Source organism: Somniosus microcephalus, chromosome 15 (genome assembly GCF_052327205.1).
Source record: "Somniosus microcephalus isolate GS21.2 chromosome 15, FLI_Smic_1.0, whole genome shotgun sequence".
Lineage (NCBI taxonomy): Eukaryota > Metazoa > Chordata > Chondrichthyes > Squaliformes > Somniosidae > Somniosus > Somniosus microcephalus.
In genome coordinates, this window is record NC_141001.1 from 101,020,567 (window position 1) to 101,034,357 (window position 13,791).

The 13,791-nt window shown below is 44.9% G+C and overlaps 1 protein-coding gene across 7 annotated transcripts in view; it reads left to right on the plus strand.

Moving 5' to 3' along the window:
- The window catches only part of csrp3 (cysteine and glycine-rich protein 3 (cardiac LIM protein)), a 56,806-nt gene extending 45,179 nt beyond the window's left edge, over positions 1-11,627 (plus strand). For all 7 annotated transcript variants that reach the window (XM_086008179.1, XM_086008181.1, XM_086008177.1 and 4 more), the window contains 2 exons: positions 9,091-9,184; positions 11,113-11,627. In XM_086008179.1, the coding sequence (XP_085864305.1) occupies positions 9,091-9,184; positions 11,113-11,189 (171 nt within the window). In that variant the 3' untranslated portion in view covers positions 11,190-11,627. The remainder of the gene's footprint in view (positions 1-9,090; positions 9,185-11,112) is intronic.
- Positions 11,628-13,791: the final 2,164 nt, after the last annotated feature.

The following is a 13,791-nucleotide window of genomic DNA, read 5'->3' on the forward strand; positions in this document are numbered from 1 at the left end:
GGAGTTCCAGGATTTTGACCCAACGACAATGAAGGATCGGTGCTATATTTCTATCCGGATGGTGTGTAAGGTGTTGGTGCTGCCCTTGTCCTTTTTAGGTGGAAGAGATCACTGGTTTGGGAGGTGCTGCCAAAGAAGCCTTGGTGCATTGCTGCAGTGCATCTTGTAGATGATACACACTGCAGCCATGGTACACCAGTGGTGGAGGGAGTGAATGTTTAGGGTGGTGGATGGGGTGCCAATCAAGCGGGCTGCTTTGTCCTGGATGGTGTCGAGCTTCTTGTGTTGTTGGAGTTGCACTCATCCAGGCAAGTGGAGAGTATGCCATCACACTTGTTGCATGTGGGCATGGACTGCTTCATTATCTGAGGAGTTGTGAATGGCGCTGAACACTGCAGTCATCAGCGAACATCCCCATTTCTGACCTTATGATGGCGGGAAGGTCATTGATGAAGCAGCTGAAGATGGTTGGGCCTAGGACACTGCCCTGAGGAACTCCAGCAGTGATGTCTTGGGGCTGTGATGATTGACCTTCAACAACCACAACCATCTTCCTTTGTGCTAGGTATGACTCCAGCCAGTGGAGAGTTGCCCCCCTCCCGACTCCCATTGACTTCAGTTTTACTAGGGCTCCTTGATGCCACACTCTGTCAAATGCTGCCTTGATGTCAAGGGCAGTCACTCTCGCCTCACCTCTGGAATTCAGCTCTTTTGTCCATGTTTGGACCAAGGCTGTAATGAGGTCGGGAGCCGAGTGGTCTTGGCGGAACCCAAACTGGGCATCAGTGAGCAGGTTATTGGTGAGTAAGTGCCACTTAATAGCACTGTCGACGACACCTTCCATCACTTTGCTGATGATTGAGAGTAGACTGAAGGGGTGGTAATTGGTCGGATTGGATTTGTCCTGCTTTTTTGTGGACAGGACATACCTGGGCAGTTTTCCACATTGTCGGGTAGATGTCCGTGGTGTAGCTGTACTGGAATGTTTCTGCAAGAGTTCCCGCACTGACTCAGTGAGTATACATAGTGCTCCATGATTTATTGAGCTGTTTGGAGTAGGCACACCACCTGTCTTGATAGCTGATCCGAGCCAGGGAAAATCAGATGGCCTTTCCACTTCCTACCATTAGTGATCCCTGCGTGAACATTGGAAAAGGATACAAATTCGTCTCACTGCAGTGTTAACACTTTTTAAAGGTGAATTCACCAATCCACACTCCCTGTGGGGGGAGCTGTGCTGGATGGTAGCTATGTTGTTGTAGCCCAGTCTCCAACCCTTGCCCTCTGCTGGGAATGCAGGGTGAATGAATGAATGAATTCACCCTTCAATGGCTAAGCTCACATTATGAACGGTAACTTGGGGTATGTCCTGGAGGGCTGTTTCTGCCAGGGGAGTCCTAGCCTGTGCTTGGAGGGGAAGAGAAAATCAGTAGGGAGGAAAAAAAAGAGGGGTGTCAATACTTCAAGTCCAGAGAAGAAGTTTGCAGCCTCTGTCAAAATATATAGGAAAAATCCAAGTGAAATTCTGGTTCAAGATAAACACACTCTAAATTATGCTAATTTTATTCTACTGCTGTAGAATGACTTGATGAAGCCCCTGTTACAAATCCATCTGTTCGCCTCCAGAATCCACTCAAATGAGACACTCGGGAAAATCTGTTCTGTGCACAACCAGTGTTTTTTGGCACATTGTTCTACACTGACCCCGGCAGGTAGATGACCTTGGAGCAAAGGCGTACATATTTCTCTTTGTGGGGACCCCCTGCAAATATTGAAAAACTCTTGGGGATCCCAGTATAAGCTACAGCTACCGAAAGGAAAACTATCCTGTTCTTGCAGAAAATGTTTTAATTGGTGCACGGGAAAATAAATAATGTGGTTAATAAATCAACAAATACCGAATTCTCAAGACACTGTGCTCTGGGTGTGTGGTACGGACAGACAGATATCTGACACTCCTGAAGGCCTGGTTTGAAAACCTAGACTTGGAATAGTAGAGCTGGCACCACCTTCAGTGGTTAAAGGCGTTCCCGGCTCACAGGAAAGGTTTGGGGAAATAAAATTACTGAGGTTGAGTACTACTGAATAGTTCCAGTATTTTACGAGTAGCCTTTCTTCATGCTCCACTGATTTTGAAGGGGGGGGGGGGAGGTGGAATCAGTGATTTATATGAACAGTGAATTGCACAAGTTGCCCAGGTTCCCTCTCCCCTGTTGGTCTCCATTTGTTGGTCTCCATCGTGTGAATAATGTGAAGACAATGGGATAAGACATACATAAGCTGCCCAAGGAATGAGAGTCAGTCAGTTACGTGACTAAAGAGGTGGAAAGTGTAATAACCATGCAATGGTGGCACACCTTCCCTTTACATACCACATCTCGCGAGATGGTTTACTCTTCACCTCTCGAGTTGTGTCACCACTGATGAAGGTAAATGCCTATGAAAAGCGATTGCTTGTTGTCTTGGAATCATTTTTATTTTGACCACGGGTGGATTGAGTGCTTAGCCTATTCGTATACAACTTGTAATATTGCTGGCCTGTATAGACTGTAGCCAACATTGAAGCTGGCGCACTGCAGGGATGGCGCACTTGCCAAAGCAACTGAACATGTGCGCCTATCATGTACATGTGCATCGGTCTGGTGTTACTGGATCCACCTTGCAATATACAATATGGATTTGGCAGGAAGGGAACAAGGTCATGTTGTGGAATCCCTTCCAACAAAAAATGCATTTTTAAAATTGAGACCAGATGAAGGGCTAAGGCCCACAATGCAGGACACCACCAAGACTGTAAGGGACAGAGCGGTCAACTGGGAAGTAGTGATCAGGTTACACCAAACTTGGGTTTTAAAAGGCTGAAGGTTATAGGAGACAAGACCGATTGAATTTCACAGTTTTTAAAGTACTGTAAATGGGGCATTCAAGAACAAGGCAATATGGATCAACCAGCTGAGCACTGGTACAAAAGCAGGATGCTGGAAATCTCAAACAAAAACAGAAAATGTTGGAAATACTCAGCAGGTCAGGCAGCATCTGTAGAGAGAGAAACAGAGTTAATGTTTCAGGTTGATGTCCCTTTGTCAGAACTGGAAAAAGTTGGAGATGTAACTGGTTTTTCAGCAAGTGTAGGGACAGGGAAAGAGGGGAGGGGAGGAAAGAAAAGAGACAAATGGAAATCCTGTCTCTGAGAAGAGCAGAACTTCTGAATTGCTTTACATTCACTTTACATGAGCACTAACTTGCAGTCTGTGAACCAAAGATTGCAGGTTTTATTGCAGTGATGTGTGACTTCTGATGTATTGTGTAAACAGCATAAAGATACAAAGCTGTCTGGTGTGTAATTTTTATCCCAAGTAATTTTGAGGTAAGAATTTTATATTGAAGGCTTTTTGGAAGAATTTTTAATGTGAATGATTCCATAATGTGCTAATTCATCTGGCAAAATGGCTTCATCTGTCCTGTGTTTATGTGGAGCCTATCATGTATTTAAAACACCCCAAGGTACTTAACATGGGGAATGTTTGAGCAAAGCAGGAAGTAGTGGAAGTGACTGAGATACAAGTTTTGAGGACACTTCTGAAGTTGGGGAGAAAGGCAGCAAGGCCTTAAGGAACAGAATTTCAGAAAATATAACTGTTTCCCGCCCTCCCCCATAATATGCACCTGAGAGAATGATGGGATCATACTGGAACTGTGGTGGGGTTGAGGTGAGGCGGGTGGTGTTCTAGAGATGATCTCTTGCCGATGTGAGCTTGGGGTCAAACAAGACACAGTGGCTGCTCGTCTGCAAGTGAGTTGGAACAACTGGCCATGGAGGGAGATGGAATTGGTACAGGAGCTGCAAAGCCTCTTGACTGGAGTGGAATTACCTAAATGTGCATGTGCAGTTACTTCAAATACCTCTTTGCAATGTTTATCATTCTGACCACGGTCCTCCCTTCAAGTGTCAAGGAATGTTCCATGTAGGCTAGCAATAGCAAAGCATTCAGAAGACCATTGGATGATTTTTGTATTGGGTTTAGTGGGATTCTATTTCTACCAACACCAGACACACTGGTCTTCTAGCTGGCAGCAGTCACAAAGTAATCTTGCTGGATCTGCCAAGACCAGCTGCCAAGGAAGACCTGTTGTATCGGTTTCCCTGGCACACCACTAAACCAAATATAAAAATAGCTGTTGGTGCAAGTTTGACACTGAAATGCAACACCAAGCATTGAACAAATTATTTTGACCATTTATGAGGTACTTTTGATGCAAGGTTTTGGATGTGCTATTTGTTGGCTAGGAATGTAATGTATTTAATTTCAGAAAATATTTTATGTTTCCCCAGTTCCTCCTAAAATGTCAATTTAAGATAATTGGCAAACGATCTAGAGGGGAAATGAGAATTTTGTTTTTTCCTCACAGCGTTGTTAAGATCTGGAATGCACTGCCTGGAAGGGTGGTGGAATCCGATTCCATCGGAACTTTCAAGAGGCAATTGAACATATACTTGAAAAGGATTTGCGGGGTTAGGGGGCGGGAGGAAAGCTGGGTGTGGGATGAAATTAGATAGCTCTTTCAAAGAACCGGCGCAGGAATGACTGGTCGAATGGCCGCCTTCTGCACTATTCTATGATTCTACTGTGATGTGTGCAGTTTTGGTCGCCTTATCTGAAGAAGGATGTTCTTGCCATGGAAGGAGTGCAGCGAAGATTCACCAGGCTGATACCTGGGATGGCAGGAATGACGTATGAGGAAAGATTGGGTCGATTGGGCTTGTATTCACTGGAGTTTAGAAGAATGAGAGGGGATCTCATTGAAACTTATAAAATTCTAACAGGACTAGACAGACTAGATGCAGGAAGGATGTTCCTGATGGCAGGGGAGTCCAGAACCAGGGGTCACAGTCTAAGGATAAGGGGCAAGCCATTTAGGACAGAGATGAGGAGGAATTTCTTCACCCAGAGAGTGGTGAACCTGTGGAATTCTCTACCACAGAAGGCAGTTGAGGCCAATTCATTAAATAAATTCAAGAACGAGTTAGATATATTTCTTAAGGCTAAAGGGATATGGGGAGAAAGCAGGGGCAGAGTACTGAGTTTGGATGATCAGCCATGATCTCATTGAATGGTGGAGCAGGCTCGAGGGGCCGAATGGCCTACTCCTGCTCCTATCTTCTATGTTTCTATGTGTCACAACTTTCTGCACGTAGGAGACACTGTCCTCAGACACTGCATATGAATGAATTGTGCTAATACTAGGCAATTAACAGGTTTTTTTAAAACACTGTTACTACATACTTAAAACATTAGGCTGCAGGATATAGGTGTGTTTTTATTAGATATGCACTGTCTTGCCTTTTTAAGAGCGAGCTGAATTAACAGCTCATTTCCTTCCTCAAATAAAGTGAAAGGTCAATTGTCTTGAGGGAGAAAAAACAAATCGTTAATGCCACCATGATTTCCATTTACAGTTTTATATGCCTATAAACCCATCATTTACTGAGCATGATACAAATAAAGATAAATTCTGCCTTCTCGCTGGAAGTTTGGTCACACCCCCATCTTGCATTTTAGTTAAAGTTTCATTGTATTTAAAATACTCATGAATTTCACACAGCATGTTAAAATAAGTTGTTATGCAACTCCAACAGGATTAGCTGCAAATTGAATTGAGTTCCTGCCAGTGGCCAGGACAACCTGCCACATCATTTCAATTGGGCCGATCAGTCACTGGCAAATGTAGAAATGTGTCCAGGTCGATCAGTGTAAATCTTTACAGGAAAAATCTCCCACCCTATATAAACATGAGCTCATTCAAAGCTTTGCTGCCCGTATCTTGCACCAAGACCCGTTTACCCATCACCCCTGTGCTTGCTGACCGACCTATGACTCCTGGTCTGGTAGCACCTCGATTTTATAAAAAAAAAAAATTCTCATCCTTGTTTTCAAATCTCTCCAATGCCTTGCACCTCCCCATCACTGTAACCTCCTCCAGCCCACCGAGATCTCTGCACTTTAATTCTGGCCTCTTGCGCATCCCCAATTTTAATTGCTCCACCATTGGCAGGTGTTCCTTCAGCTGTCTAGGCCCTAAGCTATGGAATTCCCTCCCTAAACCTCTCCGCCTCTACTTCTCTCTCCTTTTTAAGACACTCCTTGAAGCCTACCTCTGTCCTACTATCTCCTTATGTGGCTCGGTGTCGAATTTTGTTTGATAATACTCCTGTGATAATACTCCTGTGAAGCACCTTGGGATGTTTTACTAAATTAAAGGCACTATATAAATGCAAGTTGTTGTTGAAACAGTGGTTAGAATGTGGAACTTGCTACTGCATGGAGTAGTTGCAATGAATAGTGTTGATGCTTTTAAGGGGAAGCTGGATAAGTACATAAGGGAGAAAGGAATAGAAGGATATGTTGATAGGGTGGGAGGAGGCTTGTGTGGAGCATATCTACTAGCGTAGATCAGTTGGGCTGAATGGCCTGTTTCTGTGCTGTTCTGTAATCCATTATAAAATGAGTGCGAGGCCTGTGGACTTCATGTATATGCAAATCACAACCAACCAGTGGTTAGATAGAAACATAGAAGATAGGAGTAGGCCATTCGGCCCCTCGAGCCTGTTCTGCCATTTAATGAGATCATGGCTGATCATCCAAGTTCAGTACCCTGTCCCTGCTTTCTCCCCATATCCCTTGATCCCTTTAGCCTCAAAAAATATATCCAACTCCTTTCTTGAATATATTTAATGAATTGGCCTCTACTGCCTTCTGTGGTAGAGAATTCCACAGGTTCACCACTCTGGGTGAAGAAATTCCTCCTCATTTCTGTCCTAAATGGCCTACCCCTTATCCTTAGACTGTGACACCTGGTTCTGGACTCCCCGACCATCGGGAACATCCTGCATCTAGTCTGTCCAATCCTGTCAGAATTTTATAAGTTTCAATGAGATCCCCTCTCATTCTTCTAAACTCCAGCGAGTACAAGCCCAATCGACCCAATCTCTCCTCATACGTCATTCCTGCCATCCCAGGTATCAGCCTGGTGAATCTTCGCTGAACTCCTTCCATGGCAAGAACATCCTTCCTCAGATAAGGCGACCAAAACTGCACACAATACTCGAGGTGTGGTCTCACCAAGGCCCTGTACAACTGGAGCAAGACATCCTTGTTCCTGTACTCAAACCCTCTCGCTACGAAGGCCAACATACCATTTGCCTTCTTAACCACCTGCTGCACCTGCATGCTTACCTTCAGTGACTGGTGCACAAGGACACCCAGGTCTCGTTGCACTTCCCCTTCTCCCAATCTATTGCCATTCAGATAATAATCTGCCTTCCTGTTTTTGCCACCAAAGTGGATAACATCACATTTATCCACGTTATATTGCACCTGCCATGCTTCTGCCCAATCACCCAACCTGTCCAAATCATCCTGGAGTTTCTCTGCACCCTCCTCACAGCACACACGCCCACCCAGCTTTGTGTCGTCTGCAAACTTGGAGATATTACATCTAGTTCCCTTGTCTAGATCATTAATATATATTGTGAATAGCTGGGGTCCAAGGACCGATCCCTGCGGTACCCCACTAGTCACTGCCTGCCACTCGGGAAAAGACCCGTTTATTCCAACTCTTTGCTTTCTGTCTGCCAACCAGTTCTCTATCCCAGTTAGGACAGGCCAACAGCACATGTATGTGTACCAACACACTCTGCCATAGAGTGCTTGCACAAACTCCTTACATGGCTGAAAGACTGTCAGACACTGCCGTGCAATCAACTGAATGCAAGTTAAACACTGGAAGCAGAGACAAAGTAGGGAGTGGGTGGGGGGGGAGAAACTTTAGGTACGAGTTTCTCCCAAGTAAATAAGCAAAGTAGTGCAGATGCTGAAAATCTGAAAGAAAAATAGAAAATGCTGGAAACATTCAGCAGGTCAGTCAGCATCTGTGGAGCGAACGGGATAGTTCAGCGACCCTTCTTCAAACTGTTTTGAAGGGTCCCCATCCCGAAACGTTAACTATTCTGTTCTCTCCGCAGATGCTGACTGATCTGTGTGTGTCCAGCATTTTCTGTAAGTTCTTACACATTGGCCCACTTTCACAACTCCCTGATACTGGCTCCTCGGGAGCAGGTTGCCTGCCGCCAGATCTAAAGTGAAGGTCACTCGAGAATAAATTGAAGAAAATGGATACATTCTAGGGATCTATAGCCAGTTTGGTTATATTCTGAAACCACTGTTTAATTGCATAGATGCTTTTGAAGGGAACCTAGATAAGTACATGAGGGCGAAAGGAACAGGAGGATATGCAGATAGGGTGGGAGGAGGCTCGTGTGGAGCATAACCACCAGCGTAGATCAGTTGGGCTGTTTAACTGCAGCAACACTTAATTTAAACAGCCATTTTGTCGGATGTGTGCCTACTGTTGTCTTACAAATGGAACGAATGTTAACACAGTATTGAGGTGGTGGGATATCTCCAGAAACTGCCATTCCAGCAGGGCTCAAAATACTACCTGAGAACTTACCACAATAAACTCTTGGTTAAAAATCAATCTAGCGTAAGAGTGCCATGATGAACACGCACAACAAATTATATATGTGAGACTTGAACGATTTATATGCCTTTAGGTGAAAAGTGTATAAGAATATTAAGGAAAAGGGAGCCAATATTTATACAGATATTTTGCGCGCCATTTTTTTTTTTGGTTTGCCAAGTACTTCAATGCTATGATACAATCCGTGAAAGTGTTTTGTTTTCTTGGAAAGACATTGTTGTGTTGGGGAATAATAGGGTGCTTCCACTGTTCTTCATCCCCAGGTACAAGGCTAGCATGTTACATGTATAGTTTGATAAGGATGCAGCTGGTTGCCCAAAGTAAATGCAAGACGAATGCAGATTATTTTTCTCATTGCTGGGAAGACAGAAGTAGAGACAGTGAAGTGATCACAAATTAATTGATTTTTTTTGACTGACGCTCCTGTAAAGCAACTTGGGACGTTTCACTACGTTAAGGACACTATATAAATGCATATTGCTGTTATTGATTAAAACTAGAAGTAATTGCCCAATAAATCTTTGTAATCTTCACTTCATTAAATCGCAGGCATGGCACAAAACCTGTTTTCGCTGTGCACTGTGTGGCAAGAGCCTGGAATCCACAACTGTCACAGATAAAGATGGAGAAATCTACTGTAAAGGTAAGGCCAAATGTAAAATTCTCTGCTTCTTGTAAAGGAGAAAACCAGTTGAATTAAGACTGTTATGCATAGTAGTCCTTTACAATGTAGTGCATTCAGTGGATCAAACCTTGCAGGAGTTTGTCACCATCCATTTCTCCTCACAAAGAAAACCTATTTGTATTGTTTGGAATTAGTAGACATGGGAGCTATGTTCCCTGCAGTTTTTTTGGCCCTGTGTGGTCCTTTTTAAGGGCCATTCAAAATACCGCACATGTGCGGTCTTTACTTTGAAATGCCAGCAAGCCGGCTGCACGGGTTCCCTGGAGCAGTGTGCAGCCGCGCACCTTACAGGAAACACTGCATGGGAAGTGACTCTTTTTTCACATCGGTGTTTAGGAACATATGACGACGGACAGGTGAAGGCCCTCTGGTCCATAGAGCCTCTCCCACACAATTGAGATACCTTGTATGTCCTAACATATGCACTCCACCTCACTCGAAACCATGTGATCTACTGGGAGAGGCAAAAAAAAAACGATTAAAAATCCAAGCCAACTTGGGGGAAAAAAATCTGGGAAATTCCTCTCCGACCCATCTAGGCGATCAGAACTAGTCCAGGAGATCACTCTGGCCCTGAATTCCCTGCAGTGCCTACCTTCTGTAAGAGGTGATCTCCGCCCCAGCCAAAAACAGGTCCAGCTCTCACTTAAAGGAATTCAGCGAGTCCGCATCCACCGCACGAGACAGCAGCCTGTTCCTCAGGTCCTCTATTCTCTGGGAAAAGAACCACCTCCTGACATCTAACCTAGATCTGGCCTTATACAACTTGAATTTGTGACCCCTGGTCCTCCCTATTCAATTGAAACAAACTGTCAACTGGAATACAATCTGTTCCCTTCATTATATTAGCTACAGTACATTATTCAGTTTGTTGACAGTTCAGACCAACCAACAGAAATGCTGCCTCTGGCACCTTGCAGTAGATGAATTGCTAAGGGTGCTGCATATGTCACTTGGAATTGGAGAGCTATTTGTTGTTGGTAATGATGGCAGACTAGAAACAGTTGAATCTTTCATAATCCAGGCCAACACTCCAGGGCCGTACTGAGGGAGTGCCGCATTGTCAGAGCAGGAGTCCTTCCGATGGGACCTTAAGCTGAGGCTCCTTCTGATGGTTCAGGCGGATGTCAAAAGTTCCCGTGGCTTCATTTTGCAGAGCAGCGAGGAATTCTCCCGCAGTCCTGGAGCGCATTCCTCCCTCAATCAACACTGTCAAAAATAGCTCAACTAATCATTCATCTCTCTGCTGTTTGTGAGATTATGCTGCGTGCAAGGTGGCAGCTGTGTTTACCCACATCATAAGATAACACTGGTTGCATTTCAAAGTAATCAAGTGTAGGTGAAGTGTTTTGGACATTTCTTAGCAATGTGATTAAAGCGCTACATAAGTGCAAGTCGGTTCTTTCTTGATATCTAAAGTCACAATTGTTCTGTGCGTGTTGTCCCCATAAACAAACTGCGCTAATGTGTAACCTGTTTAACGTCAATCTCGTGCTGTAATATTACACCACATGTGCCAAATGATTATCTTGTCACTTTGTTGTTATGCATATTGTATTCCACTATTGAAATAATTAAGTGTTCAGAGTTGGGGTGAGCTCACTGACCTGCATTACACAAGAACACACCTTTTTGATCAGGAAGTAGAATGATGAGTTGCATCATCTTTGTGTTGCATCTCAGTCTGACACATAGTTGGATAGATCACCTAACAACTAACGAAATAAATGTGGTTCTAGCAGCATTAGTAGTTGTAGTAGAATAGATTCCAATAACCATATTAAAGGCATCAACAGAATGTTACTTTATTGCAAGTGATTTGATCAACACCTTTTTAAAAAATTTGTTTTTTAAACAATTAACATTATTCTTTCTTCCTGTTGCAGCTTGCTATGCGAGGAACTTTGGCCCAAAAGGAATGGGTCATGGACAGTCAGGTGGAGCATTACCTAGCACAAATTAAAAAAAAAAAAAAAAAAAATCTTCTGGCACAATCGAAGATGCATTTCATTCTCCAATTCCCCCTCACGTCCTTTTCAAATGAATACCATTCCCTGTAAAGCTGGAAAAACATTTATAGTGTGGCTATAATTCATAACTATCTTCATCCTTCAAGGGTCAGTCATATATTCACAATAAAGGATTTCAAATACAGACTGTGTCCAAAATAGAAGGAACACTATAAATGATGAATACCAGGCAGGCAATGTCCAAAACTATTTTTACAGACCCGTTGTAACGCAATGATAAATTGTTTAAAGGTTCATTTCCACACTGAATGGAATTGAGCACTGTATGATAAAATGCCTTGCTATGCTCATGTTGTTGCTATTGTAAGCTTATAAAAGTACCTATTAATCCATGCTTTGTAACTCTAAATAAAGTATTAGCATCTAAAGAATCGGACAGTCTTCCTGACACTTTCTTTGACACAGTAACTCATCCATTTTTCCTGGTTTTTGTGATTTCCCCCCCCCCCCTTCTCTCCACAAGGTTTTTTACCCTGGATGCTCCTTGTTTGGCCAGGGATGATAATGGCCTAGGTTGCTGGTATTTCTCCAAGGCCATCATAATCGATATGCTTGTAGCTGAGCAAAATTGATTTTTTTTTTTTAAAAAACCTTCCTTAAAAACTTGTTCCGAACAGGTTACCTGACAGTTCACTTGGGTTGCCAGGTATTTAGTGATATTCCATCCACCCCCACCCCCGCTCTCCCCGGCACCTTTCTCTGGCCAGGGTGGGGATTTTGGTGGCATTGAGCACAATCCTTGTTCTAATACTGAGTGAGCTCATCTCAGCGGGGCCAACGGTGAAATGCTGAAGTAAAAATTTTGAAGAGGATAAAAAAACACCGCCACAGATCACCGTTCTGCTAGAAACGGTGGGCATAGAAACATAGAAGATAGGAGCAGGAGTAGGCCATTCGGCCCCTCGAGCCTGTTCCACCATTTAATGAGATCATGGCTGATCATCCAAGTTCAGTACCCTGTCCCTGCTTTCTCCCCATATCCCTTGATCCCTTTAGCCTCAAAAAATATATCCAACTCCTTCTTGAATATATTTAATGAATTGGCCTCAACTGCCTTGTGTGGTAGAGAATTCCACAGGTTCACCACTCTCTGGGTGAAGAAATTCCTCATCTCAGTCCTAAATGGCTTACCCCTTATCCTTAGACTGTGACCCCTGGTTCTGGACTCCCCCGCCATTGGGAACATCCTTCCTGCATCTAGTCTGTCTAGTCCTGTTAGAATTTTATAAGTTTTAATGAGATCCCCTCTCATTCTTCTAAACTCGAGCGAATATAAGCCTAATTGACCCAATCTCTCCTCATACGTCATTCCTGCCATCCCAGGTATCCGTCTGGTGAGTCTTCACTGCACTCTCTCCATGGCAAGAACATCCTTCCTCAGATAAGTCGACCAAAACTGCACACAATACTCAAGGTGTGGCCTCACCAAGGTCCTGTACAACTGCAGCAAGACAGCCTTGCTCCTGCACTCGAATCCTCTCGCTATAAAGGCCAACATACCATTTGCCTTCTTAACCGCCTGCTGCACCTGCATGCTTACCTTCAGCGACTGGCGCACAAGGACACCCAGGTCTCATTGCACTTCCCCTTTTCCCAATCTATTGCCGTTCAGATAATAATCTGCCTTCCTGTTTTTGCCACCGAAGTGGATAACCTCGCATTTATCCACATTGGGCAGATGCATAGCAAATGCAGTATAATCACCCAACCTGTCCAAATCATACTGCAGTTTCTCTGCATCCTCCTCACAGCACACACGCCCACCCAGCTTTGTGTCGTCTGCAAACTTGGAGATGTTGGGCTAAAAATTCGGTATCGCCGCGCCAGGTCTTTAGTGCCCGAAATTTTGCACTCGCCCGGATTCCTGTAGCGCCCACCTGAAATTCAGTTGCGCCGCCCCAAGACGGAGGCGGGCGCTATTGCAGGGTTTGGCCGCCTCGTTTGGGGTGATGAAAGTCAGTTTCAGGCGTCCAGCTGCCGCTGCGGCACCCGATGCGGTGCGGCAGGCTGGGGTACTGCAGGCCTCCTCCTCTTAAGGAGGAGCTGCCTGCAGCCGTGAGATCGCCGCTGGATTCCCCCGGCAAATGAGCCCGGCACCACGGAGAAGTGCCGGGCTCGTGGGAGTCAGACACCAATGCCGCGGGGGGGTGGTGCAGGAGTCCGGGGAGGGAGGTGCGGCCAGGCGGCCGCCGGGAAAGCGGCCGGCCACCCCTCCACCTTTATGCGCCGGCCTCTCGGAGCTGCAAGGCACCGTTTTTCAAACGCTGTTTGCGGCCGCTACGGGCGAGGTGGCCGCAACTGAATTTGGCCATCGGCACGGAATAGCATTGGAACGGGGGCGCTGCGCACACCGATGACGTCATCGGTGCCGGCGCAGCGCTACCGGCTAACGCCGATGTTAGGGACCAACTGAATTTCGGGCGCTAAAAAACTTCCGGCGCAAACCACTCTATAGCCAATAAGTGGGCGCAAACGCAACTGAATTTCTAGGCCATTACATCTTATATACAGTATTGGGAATAGCTGGGGTCCTAG